The following is a 17,229-nucleotide window of genomic DNA, read 5'->3' on the forward strand; positions in this document are numbered from 1 at the left end:
CTGAAATGAATTTTAATGTGTTCTGGACTTTGATTTCTCATAGAGCATGAAATAAATAGATAGCAGCTAGTACCTGTCAGAATTCCTTCAGGTTTTATTGTTTACTGCAGGCTATTGATACTGAGTTGAATCGGTGAATAGTGATGCTGAGAAAGAATGCTTAAAAGCAGTGGAGATTCCAAATCCATCTGTTTTTTTTTTTGTCTCTAACCTGGAGCACTATGTATTCTGCAGAGCCAGAGGCCGAGGTCGTGGGCGAGGAAAGAGGAGGTTTGGACCAGGCAGACGCCCGGGGCGCCCTCCCAAATTCATGCGTATGGAAGTAACCAGTGAAAATGGGGAAAAGTGTGAAGAAGGGACACAGGTATATTTTTGGGGAATGGAGAGGAGGAGAAAAGAAAATAATGTGGGATGTAAACTCCTGACTAAAACAATTTTGGGCATCAGTGCAAATTAAGGATGGCTTTGGACTTACACCCAAGTAATTCTTGGTTTTCTAGCTGTGATTCTCTGCTGGGGAGCACACTACTTCTCTTCTATAAAAACTGTAAAATAACTTGCATTTCTACAGCAAGTCATCCCTTAGCAGTGTGGTAGGTTATTGTGGCAGTTTAGCAGCATCACGGAAGTAATTGAGACAGTAAAACTGTAATGGGAATTTAGGTTCATATTTGTCCTTTCTGGAACATGAGGTCAGAGCCTGCTCTTAGAACTTGCTGGTAGAATTAAATCAGTTTGAGCTACGATTCTTTATGATGTTTTAATATTAACAAAAGGGCCTCCTGTAGGCATACATATTGCAAAATGTTCTTTTGCTTGTGGCTGCTGGTTATATTCTCTAGGGACCTAATGTGATGCATTTATCTAAGTAAAATGCTAAATTCTCTGTGATGCTGACCGTGCTTAGGTTACTGCCAAATCCTTTTATGAAGGTGTCACAAGGGATCAGCGTTTCTGTTTTATGACTTAGCTGAAAGCTGATATCTGCAGTGGTAATTTTCCTCTGGCATCTCGCTGGGTCATGGTTCAGTGCTGACTCAGAGGGAGGAATGTATACATCGCTTATGAATGCCTGCTGCTCGTTTTCCGAGCATGCAGAATTGCCCTAAACATCGTATTTAGTGCGGACAGTGGCGAGATGACCCTCTTTGCAAGCTGATGTGACACAAGCCTGCTCCACTTAGACAAGTAAGCATAATGCTGTTCCCAAACTCTGAACTCCAGAGAGACAGGGCTTACTGGCCTCAGTCCCATGCTAATGTGTCGGAATGGCCTCTGGACTTGAGGTGGCTCGCATCCTGCCAGCTTGGAGCATGGCCCAGAGCTAGCTCACGTGTGTCTTTACAGTCAAGCGGGACCATGGTCATGTCCAAGCCTTTGGAGGTCTGCCTGTCTTGCTAACGATGAGGGAGGAGTTTATCTGCCTGAGAACTTGACTCAGGATGCTGTGAGCACAGTTTAGTGTTAGCAAGCGTGGAAACTAGCCACTTAGCCCAGGACTGGACATTTGGTGGGTATATTGCTCCACTGAGCGTCTCTCTCTGGTAAGCATTCACAGTTTAAAACAGCTGCACTCCTTCTGGCAGTTCCCTGTTTTTCTTCTCCCACCTGCTTTTGTTCTTTGACAAGTATCAGCCTTGAGCTGATATACTTTTGGAGCTCTGTTTCCTAGGTTGTGCTTTTAAGTTTCTTTGGTTGCATTAAGTGATGGCAAAAAAGGATCTGTGGTTTGGGTTTTTTTTTGGTAATACGAGAGGATTCCACCCCAGCAGAGTTTTATTGGAACTTATATGGAAAAAAGGTAGATTTTTGGCATGTGCTTCCTGCTCCCAACACCCTCCCATTTCTTTTATGCTAATGCAAAAAAGGAGGAAAACAGCTTTGTGTGATAAATATAAGTGATGTACGCAGGTGGGTAGATGAGAGTATGCAGAGCTTGGAAACAGGGTAGCAAAACACTGCACAGTATAATCATCTCGTTTGTCACTCTCCAGTTCAGCACTCCAGCTAGAAAGGAGAAAACACTGCATAACAAGACATGATAATGTTTCAAAGTGACAACAATTTCAACAAGACAGAAATTCCCTGCTTTCCCTGGTCTGTGCTAGTCACTTTGGTCATAAAATTTCTTGCAAGTCAGCCGATGTCATCTTTTGTTAGAGCAGTAATAGGGTCATGAGTGCAGAAGAACTTGTTTGGCTGGGTCACTTAAATTGTCTGTGTCCTATCAGACAATACAATGGCCAAGAGAGTCACCTACCTGCAGCACTTCTTCCCTAGCGCTCTGAATGTTGTTGCTGTGGGTGGAGGTGATCTGCTGAGAGCATCAGTGGAAAGCAGTAGGAAAGCATTAGTGTAGGCACCTTTCATTTATAGCTTGTGATTAAATATGTAGAAATCTCGTTGTATGCTATTATCAAAGCATTTTTCAGTGGGTGGGGGGAATAATCACTGGTTGTATGATTTGCGATTTCAGGACTTGCTGCATTTTTCCAGCAAGGGGCAGTTTGATGAGGCCAGCCAAGCCACACTGAATGGGTTGGAGCAGCAGGAACAGACTCCAGTGCCATCAGAGACGCCATCGGCACTGGAGCAGCAGTCGGAAAACCACCCGCTACAAATCCAGCCGCAGCATGATGAGAGCACGGTGCCTACGCAGAGCACCATGACAGCAGATGACATGAGGCGAGCGAAGCGTATCAGGGTAAGCAAAGAACGTCGGCTTATGTCTTCTCTCACCTTCTCCATTTTCTGTAACCCAGGGAATGCCGGACCTGCTTGCCAGGACCAGATGGTCTTTCTTCCACTGTCATATCCATTTCCAAATCCTGAATAAAGCATCTCATTGCTGGCGACTTTCTTTGCTGAGAGGAAGACAAACCTCATGTAAGAACTAGTATCTCATGAGATGCTAGTGAGAACTGGTCAACAATTGGAGCCAATTCAATTCCAGCACAGTAATTCTTTCATAGAAACACAATCCCTCCGAGCTGGCAAGCAGGAGTGCTTCAAACAGCCGGCTGAATCACAGTACTGTGGCACAGAGTAATGACTTGTTCACAGCACCATCTGTGTCTCTCAGAACTCTTATCTTGCAAACAGTTGCCGAAGAGGAACCACGAACTCAGTTTAGATCCACTTAGTTGATGATGATGATGATATTTAGTGATAAAATCCTTTCTTGGGGTAGAAAAACCTTCCTGTCTCTGAGGTTAAAACCTGTGCTAAGAGCTTTGTGTACTGACAGCAAATACTTTGAGCCTGAGCTTTTTGTCAACTGGGTGAGCTGTTTTTTTTTTCTCTGCTGTGTGTGGGAGGGAAATGATTCAAGCAAATAATCCTTCAAGCCATGTAAGTGTGAGATTGGTTTATTGAGCCTAAAATCTTTCTTTTTCTTCCATGTGTAAAATTTTGACTACAGAAAGGAACAGCTGCAATTGGGGTAGGACTTCATTTTTAGGGGATGAGAAAGGATTAGAAAAGAGTAACTCTTCCATATAGGAAGATACTGAGCCAAATTTTGTTCTTGGTTTATAGCAATATGTGTGCCAGACCACTGCTGGTGTTACCCATAAATGCAGAAGCAAAGGAAGAATTTGGCTCAGGTGCATTAAGACTGCAGAATTTTTAACCATGTAAAATGTTTGCACTCTCTGAATGACAAGTTCCTACCAGTAATTTGCTTTTCATACGTTCAAAGCTTGGGGGCTTTTTACAGAATATATTGAAGGGTGGATAACAGTACAAAGACAGATGCTGAGTTTTTGCCAGTAAAGAGCATGAGTATTTACTGCTTACAATGTGCCACCACTTCCTCAGTGGAAAGTTGAGGCCTGAATGTGATGGGAAGAGAAAGTGTTGCCTCTTTCTGTGAACTTTTGAACCCCAGATGTGAATTTAAGATCTTAAACAGCAGATGTGGTAAGAAAGGGACAAATTCTGAAGTTACTTCTTTGACTTAGCATTTATTCCCTGGAAATTCATCACAAATGGATGACAACTAAGAGGAGTGCAGCAGTGGTTTAGTCCTTGGTGACGTGTTTGTATCTCCAAATCTCCCTAACTTCCCATACATCTGGCAGCTCATGTTCGGCAGAGTCCTGGAGATGTTTCAAGACGGGCACTGGCAGAATGGCAGATGGATGGCTGCATAGCGCCTTTCCATCTTGCGTCAGACTGTGAGCAATGAGAACTCGAGATAAGAGCTAGCAAGTGTTATTTCTTAAGCACTGAAAAGTCACAGCAAGCTCTAGCACCCTATGAGCACTCATTCAATTCAGCTATTCACAGCACCTTCTTCTAATAACATGCACTTAACATCATAAGCAAGCAAGCATTTGATTTGAAGATGTGTAATACATCATTCACTTCCAAAGAAGAGGTAGGTAGAAGGTCTTGAGTCCTGATTATAATCTGAAGACGAGTAAAGCTCTAGTTCTTCCTTATTACTTACATAGGATTTAATTTTCAAAACCAATAATTCTTTGTGAATTACTTCAACTTTTCTAAGGTTTAAGGCAGTGATGCTCTGAGAGTGCTTTCATTCTAGCTGGAAGCACTCTGGAGCCCCAGGGTTTGAGTCCTGCTAGGATCAGTTCATTTTTCAGCCTCTGCTTTAGAGCCTGTGGAGCTTCCTTGGAGATCAAACCTTAAATACGGCAGTCGTGTCCTTAGTATTGAAAAGATACACCTACCCTTCAAGATTTTCTTCTAACAAATACAGGAATGCTTGGTCCACAGCCAAAATGAGTATTTGTTTTTAATTCAGTTCTGGGTGGTGGCCAGAGCATCTATGGGCTGATCCCAGAAATATCTGCATTTCCAAATTGCCTTTTTTTCCTTTTTTACATACGGACCTAATCCTAAAATGTCCTTTGTGTAGGTGACTGCTTTACTGAGAGGAAGCAACTGGCAGGGATAGCGGTGTGACTTGGAAAGCAGAGTCTCTTCCTTTATGCTGAAAGAAATGCAACTGGTTGTGTAACAGAGAACAAACAGTAAGATGAGGTTTGAAAAAGTCCTTGGTCCTTAACTTTTTCACTCTTCTAATACTTGCCTTGTTGTCATCCTGCCCTAATTATTCCCTTCTGCTGAAAGCATTTCATTCTCGCTGTGGCTCTGCAGTTTGCATTACATCATTATTAATCAACTCAGAGAAAACTTGAAAGGTCACAAAACACCTTCAGGATTATCTGTGGTTTTTATCTTTGCCCTTTAACTCCCCTTGGACAGTTATTAACTACAGGGTAAACCTCGAAGATCTGCTTACTGTTTCCTGAGGCAAAAACCTCAAAGGAGTTGTGCCTAAGAGTAAACTCTAGCTGGAAGAGCTGGCCCTTGTAGTGACCCGCAGAAGCGTAACTATTGCAGAAGTCAAGGCTTCTGTTTTCAAGTCCATTGCGTAACATAAGTATTTTTCTCTCCCTCAATGCTGCCTGCTCAGCTGGAGCTGCAGGTAGGTTTGGTTTGGGGTTGGGTTTTGTTGGGTTTTTGCTGTATCTAATCAAATGGTACGTAACAACATTGCCTTCTGTGTTGTTTTGTCTAACTTGCATTTAGTGTCTTCTTATTGACTGCGCATCGTAAATTGTCACATTTGTTGTTCTTTAAGCAACCAATGTCCAGAACTAAGTGTTACCTGAATAACAATTTGCATTCTTCTGGTTCTTTTTGTACTAATTAATTGCAAATTTAAGGTGGATATTACAGGAGTAAACTGCTTGGATGAAATACTGCGATACCCATCTTAAAGTTTTGGAGGATTTGTTTACACAATTGTTAGCACTGCATCAATGTTATCAGTTAGTAAGACAACACTTAGTCCTTTTTTTCTGTTTTTATAATTGATAGTTTATCTAACCGAAGAGCAGTAAAAGGTTTCACCCTTCTGTAGCCTTTGAGATAGCAATGAGACTAAGTTGATTTACGCGGTATGGAAGTCTGGCGTGCTCTTACCAGTCAGAGTGTTGGGGGTTACAAATAGCAAAGTCCACTCATAGTGGAGTTAAGAACTTGAAGTGCATCTCTTCAACTGTTTGGTTTATTGGCATATTCCTGTAGATAAGGGGAAAATTATATACTTCTGACTCCAAGCAACATGTTAATTTTTACACAGCACATGTCTATCTTTCCAGCTCACAGTGTGAGTTAGAGCAGATCTGTGTATTTCCCATTGTCTCCACTTCTCCACTGGTAAAATGGAGCATGGAGATGACAGCAATTCACGGGAGGGCTCATTTGGGGCTCCTGTATGAACATCTTGGCTTTTTTTTCATAGCAAAACAGTTTCTCTCCTGTTCCTTTTTCTGGAATGAAAGCATAGGTTTCCCTCTGCAGTTCAGATGGTGAAAAGGATCGTTCGGGTTCACTAGTTTAATCTCTAGCACAGCGTTTCACAGTATTCCCAAGCTGTTGCCTCTTTGCAGCAGAAAAGCTCCTGACTTGACGTTCTCAGTGTCAGCTGTTGGCACACACTGAAGGGACACAGCAAATGTCAGCCCAGACATTCCCCCAAGAAAAGGAGAGAGGAAACCAGGGAAATCTGTGCGCAGAAGTCTCGAATGTAAAATGAATGTTTGTACAACCTGCATTATGCACAGTTCACAATATTCTTAGTTTCTTGCAATACCAAGAAAAGCAATTTCAAGTTTGTGTATAATCAATTGCCCTTTAAGCAGACAACAGAATCCATCAGAGTTTCTCTTGATTTAGCATCAGCATGTTTGTCTTTCATCTTTCTTCTTTGTTTTCAGGCTCTCACACATGATATATGCTAAATGGCAATAGAGAGGTGAATTGCTCAACAGTTCTTACCTGTTGCTTGTAAACCTGCCATTCTGCCCCTGCTGTAATGTTTTGAAATGCTGTTCTTCTATTCAATATTAACAAAAAGGTTGAACATATGTTCCACCAGAATTTTTCCAGGCAATGCTAAACCACTGCTGCACATCTCTGCGGTGATCTTTGGTGCAGAAGCTGATTTTGTAAAGGGCTGTGGAATTTCATAAGCCCTGCTCCTGTGTGAAAGACAGGGCATTAGCTTGCCCTTCCTTTGTATGGGTGGCTGAACTTTTGACCCAATCTCCAAAAATCAGCTGGAATTGCAGCTTTTTTCAGGCCTGGGTCCGTACCTCAGAGAGGACTTGGTTTTATTTTACAGAAAAATGCCATGCTACAAGACAAAATTCAGCTAAATCAGTGGGAAACTGAGACTGGAGAGGGAGCTGTTTGTGTTCACTGATCGTCTGGTATATTTAATCTTGAAAATATTTGGCTGTGAAATCTATACATAATAATAAAAAATGGTCTCTTCAATGTTTCTTTCAGAATGCAGCTCTTCAGCATCTGTTCATACGGAAATCCTTTCGCCCGTTCAAATGCCTCCAGTGTGGGAAGGCCTTCCGCGAAAAGGACAAACTGGATCAGCATTTGCGCTTTCATGGACGGGAAGGGAACTGCCCTTTGACTTGTGACATCTGCAACAAGGGCTTCATCAACAGCGGCGCTCTGGAGAGCCACATGAAGTTCCACATGGACCAGAAAACGTACTCCTGCATTTTCTGTCCCGAGTCCTTTGACCGCTTGGATCTGCTTAAAGATCACGTGGCCATCCATGTCCATGATGGCTATTTCACCTGCCCTACCTGCAAAAAACGCTTTCCAGATTTTATCCAGGTGAGATGCCGTACTGATTTGAAGTGCTGCTTTCCAGGTCTCTTGCAAGCACTCTTTATGAATTTTTCAGAACTGTTCTTGTGTAATGCTGCATGTCAGTTCATTCTCACAATGCTCCATCTTCTGTAAATGTTGAACAAGGAAAAATGTTGATGATACAGAAATTATGTACTGCAACCTAAATCTCCAGAAACTTTCCTGAGCCAGTCAGGAGAAGGTCCCATGGTGCTTTTCCAGCTATTCTGTTGTATTTTGGAATTTAAAGATCTTTTTTCATTTGATGTAAATAAAAATTATGAATAATATGAATAATTAAGTCTAGCCACCATAGATTGCTGTCTACTTAAATACTTTTATGTGGAATAGATAAAGATACCAAGTTGTTCCATGTATGATCATTATTAGAGGGTAAAGAATTAATCAGAGATCCACTTCTTGAGTGGTGCTTGGATTTCAAATGTCAGACCTCATTAGTTACTTTGTTGGGGAAAGAAAATCCTACTGGATGCATGAAGAGGTCAAGGATAGTTCCAAAGTATGAGAAAGTAATTGCTATTCAGGAATGGCATGGAATTGCTTTTTTTGTCTTAAGTTTTTTTTTTGGTGTTTTTTTTTCCTAACTGTAATTGGAAGCTCATTCTCTCCGATTGAAAGGAATTAGTCCTTGCCGTTAGATGTCTGATAAATGAAGTAAAGATAATGAACCTCAGATGAATGTGTTAGCTCAAGGATGGTTCAGTAAAACTGGTACATCATGGACTTTTGCTGCCCATTAAGTGCTCAACTGTGCAATAGCTGATGCCTTCAAGAATCAGTCTTGAGAAAATCGAATTGTCCATCCAGACGGATCACAAAGGTGTTACAGCCTTTCAGAAGCTACTGCTGAGATAGCAACTGTTCTGATAAAATACTCTGTAGGCCAAAGCAGATAAGAGAACTCTTAAAACCTTTTTCCTTTCTTTCTTTTTCCTTTTTGGTAAGAGTTTCCTAGACTGTTTTACCACACACTCCTCTCTTTTGAATAAATTCCATTTCGCTATGATCTGCAACTCTAGGTCAAGAAACACGTACGGAGTTTCCATTCAGAAAAGATTTACCAGTGTACAGAGTGCGACAAGGCTTTCTGCCGTCCTGACAAGCTGCGACTCCATATGTTGCGCCACTCAGACCGCAAAGACTTCCTGTGCTCCACGTGTGGCAAGCAGTTCAAGGTAAGGTGGGTCATCATTCCAGACACAGGTGGAGAACACCATTTTTACCCTTGGATGGTCCTCCTCAGTCAAGAGCATTATTTGATGCAAGTTTCCAGCTGTATGGAGTTGAGCACTAATGTTTTAGATAAATTCAAAGAAAAGCCAGAGTGGAGGGGTTTGTTCTCACTGAGACTGCTCAACTGCTATTAGTTTGGCTCCTTGTTTTGTGGCTGAGTGACTTCAGCTTGGTTTGAAGGATAAACCCAAAGGGTTCCTGCTGGGCTGTCCAACAGTGAGCATGCAACTGTATCTCCCCGCAGCACTGGAGAGGAAAAGCCAAAGCCATCTGTGAACAAGTTACGTTCTGGCTCTTCCTTGTACCAGGTAATAAGACAGTAAGCAGTGCTGATGTTTTTCTCCCTGAAAAGGAAAGACAAGCTGCGGGAGCACATGCAGAGGATGCACAACCCAGAGAGGGAGGCCAAGAAAGCTGATCGAATCAGCCGCTCAAAAACGTTCAAGCCTCGGATAGCTTCCACTGACTATGAAAGCTTCATGTTCAAGTGCCGACTCTGTATGATGGGTTTCCGCCGGAGGGGGATGTTGGTGAGTGTGTGTGTGTGCTCTGAGTTGTCTTAAAGCTTCCGTACTCAATTTTGATGAATAGTTAAGGAGCAGAGATGGAATTCTAGTGGTTAGAATGCAAGGTTGCTGTGAAATGGAGAATTTTGTAGCTGAGTTGAGACTATGTATCTCTTTTTTTTTAAAACTGTCTTGTCCCTGTAGCAAATGTGTGCCTTTGCACATTTCATTGCTTGTGTTGTGTGTCTGGTGGTCACTACCATATCTCAACACTAATGCTGATTGATGTGTAACATTTAGCAGAACCTGAGTTTAAGATATTAACCAGTTCAGCCTTACTGCCTCAGTTCTCCTGTCTTTCCTATTTCTTTTGTTTCTCCCCCTTTTTGAGGGGCCTCTGCTGGCCGTGCCCTGCAACTGCCACTGTGTAAAGGGTGTCATGCAGCAAGAGATCTTAGTTGCAAATGTTTTGTGAGGGTTGTTATCTCTGCTAGCGAAGGCCTCCCTGGGCAGAGGTCCTTTACATTACCTCACTCTCAGCTGCAGGAGTGTCCTGGCAAGCTATTTAACCCTTCCCATCTTATCTTGGTTAGAGAAACTGTAAATGAGATCAAGAAGACCACGTCTATGTTCAGCAGCTGACTGTGAATGCACAATAACCCTTGCAGCAGCAAATGCTTCTGGTGCTGCTGGCTAACATCATTACAGTTCTGGTTTGGCTGCTACCTGTGTCTAGAAGAAGCAGTAATTGCTTGGCTTCCATCTGTAATATGCTATCGTGTTCTCTTTGTGTCTTTTTCCTAAGGTGAATCATTTATCAAAGAGACATCCAGACATGAAAATAGAAGAGGTGCCAGAGCTCACATTGCCTATCATCAAACCCAACAGAGATTACTTCTGTCAGTACTGTGATAAGGTATGTAAGGAAGTCACCCCTCGGAGGGTAGCTCAGTCCTAGACCTGTATGCAACCAATTTGTCTCTGCACAGAAACATCTGGCAGGGTTTGTAACTTCTTTTTTTGAGGTGCTTGCCAGCAACATTTCTGCAGCACTATCCAAAAAAAAATTAAGATGAAATCCACTTAGGTCAAGGCAGCTGAACGCTATTTGAAAACTGCAGTTCTCCTTTTCTGCTGTCTTTGGAGTTGATAAAACTAAAATACGGTGACCAAGCAAGCAGTCACCCACCCTTAGTCCTGTATTGCTTTTTGCAACCCAGGACTAAGTCTCCTATCTTTCTAGAATTCCTGAACACTAATTTACTTTGGTTTCTGTGTCACTTCTAAAAGTTAGTCTTTAACTTCTTTTATTTAAAGCTGCTTGCTCAGTCACATGCCAGTAATTCCCAGTGTTCAGTAGAGCCTGAAGCTGCTTCTGCAGTGCCTTTGGGTTTCTGTTCTTACTCCCTGGCTTTTGCTTTTTTTATGCATGTGGGCCTTTATTTACCAGGCAGTGTGTTTTGACTGACTGTTTTTATCCATAGTACATTCTTCTGTGATGCCTCCTTTCTTTTTTTTTAAAGGGAAGAAAGCAGTTTTAAAAAATACTACAGAATGTTTGATCTGCCTAAAAAGAATTTACAAGTATGTTGATTGTTGAAAGCTATTAAAAACAGTTGTTTTATGCAAGAGTGGGGGTGTCAACCCTCATGACAAATTAACATCAGACAAATTACGGCATTGGTGATCAGTGGCTTCTCTGACATTTGACCTTCGAGTATCAGGGAAAAAAGACTTACCTCTTACCTTCCTGTCCTGCTTTGATGCTTTGTTCTGCCATACAAAATAGTCTCAAATGGTTTCTGCATGCTGCACAAGGAGTTGCTTTTACAGGCTGATTGTGGATGTATATTCACGTATTATGTTGTAATTCTATGGGGATTTAACTAAACATATTGTCTAAAGCAACATGCAGACCTTCCAGATAAAGATAACTAGTAGCTGTTTTCTGCGCTGAAATCAGGATTACACCATTTTCATTCCAAATCTTTACCCTGCAGGTGTACAAGAGTGCTAGTAAACGGAAAGCACACATCCTGAAGAACCATCCTGGTGCTGAGCTACCTCCAAGCATACGGAAACTGCGCCCTGCGGGCCCAGGAGAGCCGGATCCCATGCTGAGCACCCACACCCAGCTGACAGGCACCATAGCCACCCCTCCGGTCTGCTGTCCCCACTGCTCCAAGCAGTACAGCAGTAAGGTACGGGGCTCGTCTCAGCCTCTCCCTGGTGATGCTCTTTCACCACAGTCTGTCATCTGTCAGTCTGCAGGCAGAGCTCTTTTAGTCTGATTCAGATTGCTGATTTCATGCTGTGTGCTGACCATACAGGCAGAGCCTGCTTGTTTGATGGGAAAAAGGCTTCCTAAATAAAGGGCATGAGCCTGAAAGAAGAAATGGAAGTGTTATCAGAGTGTGGTCACAAATAAGCTTGGAAACTGCTCACTGACAGTGATAAGGGAGAGCAGTCGGGAAACAAAATGCAGAGAAGGTAACCTCTGGAAAAGGTTACCAAAATATTTGGCTGTGTTGGAGTAAAAAGCTTACAGGCTGTGACATTCGGGGCAATATTTCAGTATCAGATAGCTGTAATGAGCAGCAACTTTTGTCATCTTTGTTTTCTTCTTGCTGACCAGAGCATCCCTTAGTGTGAATCTTGATGCTGCCTTACTGAGGGAAACCTAAAAGCTGCAGTCCGCAGGGCTGTATGATTGCAGTTGGCTTGGAGCAGAGTTACTGACTATCTTTCTAATGCTCTTTTGCATCTCTCGGTAGACAAAGATGGTACAACACATTCGCAAGAAGCACCCGGAGTTTGCTCAGCTCCCGAACACCATACATGCCCCACTGACAACAGCTGTCATCAGTTCTACTCCTGCCGTTCTAACCACTGACAGCACTACTGGAGAGACTGTTGTGGTAAGGATTCAAGACACATTAGATCAGGCCAATGGAAGGAAACAAACAGAACAGAATCTTGGGATCAAGAGGACATCTTTAACAATGACTGGGGACTGTATCAAACCATTCAGAGGGGTCAAAATCTGTCTGGAATCCTTTGGACAGTGTAGTACTGAGTGATATGAACCTCCAGTGGCTGATCTCTCCACTGTTAATACATGAGCTGCTTCGGAAGTGAAAGCTGAGACTAGAAAATCAGTCTTATGTCTTTTCATGGTGCTGGGATGCTGTACAATTTTAGAAATCTTACTAACCGCAGTTTAAAACTTTCTGTTTGAAGACTAAAACTGGACAAAAGACTGTTTTTGCTTGAAAATGGGAAGGTTCAACCAGGATACTGTTGCCTTCATAAACCTGATTAGCTAGGTGCTAAATGTCTTTACACACTAGAACACTGTTAAGTCAGAAGATTTTTTTTTTATTGTATGTTGTTAGCCCTTAATGGTCCTGACTGGCATTTAGACAGAAGGGAGCAATCCTAGTGGATGATCCCTGGTGATTGCTCATGACTCCATCTTCTGTACACATTAAGCTTTTGTAAAAAAATTACTAGTCCCAATAGTCAACTGTAGATTCAGTGGGATGAAAGAACTACAGCCCTGCAGAAGTATTCAATCTAGTGGACAATATGTGATGATGATCTTTCTCTCTACCTGCTCAGACAACAGATTTACTGACACAGGCAATGACGGAGATATCCCAGACCCTCACAACAGACTATCGAACTCCCCAGGGGGATTACCAGCGAATCCAGTATATCCCTGTGTCGCAGTCCACAACTGGCTTGCAGCAGCCTCAGCACATACAGCTGCAAGTTGTTCAAGTGGCCCAGGTGAGTAACCTTTTGGGGGACTTGATGTCTTTTTGACACCCTCCATATCAAATCTGTGCTTCCTTCAGGCTGTAGTGCTGGGAAGTTTAAGGAGTAGTTACAAAAAGTGGTGCAGACTATTTTTTTTACAGATAAATTAATTGATAATGCTTAGGGTTCTCATTGTAAGCATCATGTACTGGGCATAAATGATCCTGCCAGTCATGGTCAGCTTGCTGGAGACATACCAACACAGTCCTAACTTAGTTCTACCTATCTGGGTGCCTTTGCTCGAGGCTGCTCTTGGAAGATTTTCCAGCAACTGGCAAAGTGGGTCAGTGGGTGACCCTTTTTTGTAGTTGAGAAGACTAATTTGTACTTGCTTGTTCTCAGTGAGCCAGAGCCAAAATTTGGAAGTGCAGAAAGTGCTTGCTTTTTCCCTTCATATCATCTATTAGAGTATTCGTTCTCTGTGATGCTCAACAGCCTCCTGAGCTGAGGAAAAGAACTCACGCAGCTGTAAGAAACTGCCACAGCCTTCAAATCTGTTATCTGCTGGGTGAAGCTGTAACTATCATTTGTTTGTATTTGCATCTCCTGAAATTGTTTTCTTTCTGCCCCTTCATTACGAATTAAGTTATTAATTTGGTTAATAAAGGCCTAAATAATGGCCTCGGTTAATATTGACTCTGGCTGTTCTAATGATACAAGAGCATGAACACAGATTCCTGCAGCTAATATTACTTTTATCAAGATCTGAGACTTGTAATTAAATTATTCCAATTGGCATCATTGCTCAAAAAAGTCTTTAATCAGTAAGACTGAGCACTTGATACAGAGCTATGTCAAACTACAGTATTGGATATGCACATCTTGAGTATGTATACATTATATAGAAAGATGCTTACAAAGAAGGACAGTCCAGTGGCTGACAAGTAATCCTGTTTTTCAGACTCTTGGATTTGAGCTGCCACAGACAGCTTGTATGACCTTGGGCAAGTCCTTTCCATTGATATCACTGAGATGTAACCATCGTGGTGCCATTTGGTGCCGTTACATCTGTACTTTCTTTACCTCCCAGGAATGCAAAGAGGGTAAATACAGGCTCTACCATGGCATGTTCTGTGGCCTCACTAAGGCTCATACCTCCTTGTAAACCTCTTCTGTGATACAAGGTCTGGAACATGGCTGCTTCTGCCAACAATTTGAAGTATACACATCTGTTCTGATATACATAATTTTTTTTTCCCCCTAGGCTACCTCACCTCACCAGTCCCAGCACTCCACAGTGGACGTTGGGCAGCTTCATGACCCCCAGACGTACACCCAGCATGCCATACAGGTGCAGCACATCCAGGTCACAGAGCCATCGCCAGCAACTCAGTCATCGTCACAGGTATTTCACTCTTCTCTTGCAGGATGTGTTTTCCCTTAATAAGAGGGAATGTTTGTAACAGTACAATGTTATGAATGCAGTCCTTACTCCACTGAGAACATTTAATCTTAGGGTTGTGGGGTTTTTTTTCTAGGTTGGGGGTCAGCCTTTGAGTCCTTCCTCACAACAATCTCAGCAGGTCGCAGATGCAGACGACTACATCTGCACCGAACCAAGCCCTCCAGCAGCAGCAAGGATCTTCAGTGCAGCACACATACCTTCCCAGCACATGGAACTCATTTCGCAGCTATTGTAAGTGTCAGCAGAAGCTTTCACTAGTAGTCTGGCTAGTGTGTGCGACTAGTATGTGCTCCATCTCTCCAGCCACCAAATGGGATAGTATTTTCAGAGTTCATTAAACTTTCTGATTAATATTCATAGAAGATAAACAGGTTTAGACAAATGAAAAGGGTTGGATGGTTTTCTACTGTAGGTCTGTAATTATCTGATACGTGGTTTGAGCAGGCAGACTGGGCTCCTTTATTGCAAAGAACTTGTATTCAGCAAGTATCCATGTGTTGGGTAGCAGCCTGTTCAGATTTGGATGGATGCTTGAAAGAATCATACACAAGATGAGCGTGACATGAAATGATTTCTTATGTCCATGTAGCTCTGGATGGTAACTGATTTCTTGGGTGAGAACAGGATGTGTTCTCTATGCATGAAATGCCAAATCTGCAGCTGCCGTAATTCTGAGGCCTGTAGAGTTTTACAAGGCTTTACACTCAATTTTCTACTCAACAAGCACTGTTGTTTCAGCCTTGAAATGTTACTGACGTAAGACATTATCTTTCAAGGTGATCTTTTGAGTTTGACTGAGGGTGCTGATTTTCAATTTCCATTTTTTAGCATCTGAGATTCAGATGATGACCATTCCCCAAGGCCAGTACGTGATCACAGAGACCGCTGTAGGTACACCGGTTACCACTGTCAACACAGGGCAAGTGAAAGCAGTTACTCAGGTAAGAAAAAAAAATCATGGCTCTTCCCCCCCCACCCCTTTTTCATCCTGAAAGGAGACTTAAAGCCTGTAGCTTGAACATTAGAGAAATGCCAAAGTGATGACTTTTGGTTAATTGTGTAATTAGTTTAACCGTTTGTAAATTAACCAAATGCAAAGTAGTCCAGTGTACTTCAAAACAAAGGACAAGGGCTATGTTGCTTTCGAATATGTGTAAATGAAATACAATTTAATTTCAAAATCCCTTGTTCATACCAAAATGTCTTCCAGCACAGCAAGGCAAGTTATAGACTACTAGAACAGAAAAGTTACAGATATTACTTCTTTTTTTATATTCCCCACACAGACTCATTATGTGATATCTGAAGGTCAGCCTGATCTGGACGTCAAACAAAACTCTTCGCTCTCCAGTGAGGTGCAGGGTGGTGTTTCCCAGCCACCAACCCATACAGATCCCTTGGAATCGCAAACGAGCGGTCAGCAGCAAACCACCCAATACATCATCACTACAACCACCAACGGGAACGGGGGAAGTGAAGTGCACATCACTAAACCGAGAACTTTCTCAGCAGAACATGAGTGAAGAAGCCTTGTGGTGTCACTTGCTTGTACTTGTCACTTCCCCCAAAAGCCCATCTATCTGGGTATCCTGGGGCTCAATATGTTTTTAAGTATACACTCAACTTCAACTAAAATCTTGGAGCTCTTGTTAATGCTTTGAGAGGGTTTAAGTCCCCAGTGACCATGCAGAAGTACCCTCAAAATCCTTCTGGGATGCCATTTTATGCAGCTTTTAACAAAAAGGAGAAGAGGAGAAATGAAACCTCTGCTTGACTTGGGACTTTATTTTTTGGCATGTCTGCTGACCCTTATTTTTCCTTTTTTGGAAGTGTCTCCAGTAAACAACTTTTTATTTCAATTGTATGGGAAAACGCTTGCCTAACTGAAGGCTAACTGGCAGATGATGTTGTATGTATATTTTTAATAGGAGCTGTTAAACAGGAGGACATCATGTAAATTGCCAGAGTATGGCAGAACTGATTCCTGTGTCTTTGTTTCAGCAGACAAGGTGAAAGGGAATATACCAGCTCGATGCAAGCAGGCTGCCTGGAGAAAAAGAGCAGCAGCAGAGCGTTGGCTCCTTGTGTACACGTGCGGGGATGGATATAACAATGAAGCTGTGAAGATGTGTTGAAGCAGTCCATTAAATTATTTTTTTTCCAGCCCTTGACAACTGTTTACATGCTCTCTGCCCTGCCCTATTTTAACAGGCAGTTCCAGAAAGAACAAAAGGTGCAGTCCTAAACCCATGGAACAAACTGATTGAAATCGCAGTAGCACATAAGGGTTGTATGGAGCCACTGTTAGCTCTTTTCCCCTCCAGTATTTGCAAGGAAAATCACCTTTTTGCCTGTAAATGAAAAACAAGGCTCAGCTTAGTTTGCACAGCAGCTTTTGCTGTGGCCTGAAGGTAGTTGTGCCAGGAGAAGATGAGGGTAGAGGAGCACACCTCTGAGTGGACATATTTTCCCCCTTGAAGACTGGCTGGAGAGGTGGTTCCTCTGATTTTTCAGATACCTTGTTAACAATGCACTGTAATTCCTTTGGACAGT

At 42.5% G+C, this 17,229-nt stretch overlaps 1 protein-coding gene across 1 annotated transcript in view; it reads left to right on the forward strand.

Annotated features, from left to right (window-relative positions):
- Nucleotides 1-16,199, forward strand: part of LOC104470330 (PR domain zinc finger protein 10-like) — a 28,193-nt gene extending 11,994 nt beyond the window's left edge. Inside the window, 14 exon segments of the mRNA XM_010085199.1 lie at nt 235-364; nt 2,477-2,704; nt 7,327-7,674; nt 8,730-8,890; nt 9,296-9,473; nt 10,255-10,365; nt 11,450-11,650; nt 12,224-12,367; nt 13,071-13,241; nt 14,476-14,616; nt 14,750-14,793; nt 14,795-14,907; nt 15,505-15,617; nt 15,963-16,199. Coding sequence (XP_010083501.1) covers nt 235-364; nt 2,477-2,704; nt 7,327-7,674; nt 8,730-8,890; nt 9,296-9,473; nt 10,255-10,365; nt 11,450-11,650; nt 12,224-12,367; nt 13,071-13,241; nt 14,476-14,616; nt 14,750-14,793; nt 14,795-14,907; nt 15,505-15,617; nt 15,963-16,199 — 2,320 coding nt within the window.
- Nucleotides 16,200-17,229: the final 1,030 nt, after the last annotated feature.

Source organism: Pterocles gutturalis, unplaced genomic scaffold (genome assembly GCF_000699245.1).
Source record: "Pterocles gutturalis isolate BGI_N339 unplaced genomic scaffold, ASM69924v1 scaffold41575, whole genome shotgun sequence".
Lineage (NCBI taxonomy): Eukaryota > Metazoa > Chordata > Aves > Pterocliformes > Pteroclidae > Pterocles > Pterocles gutturalis.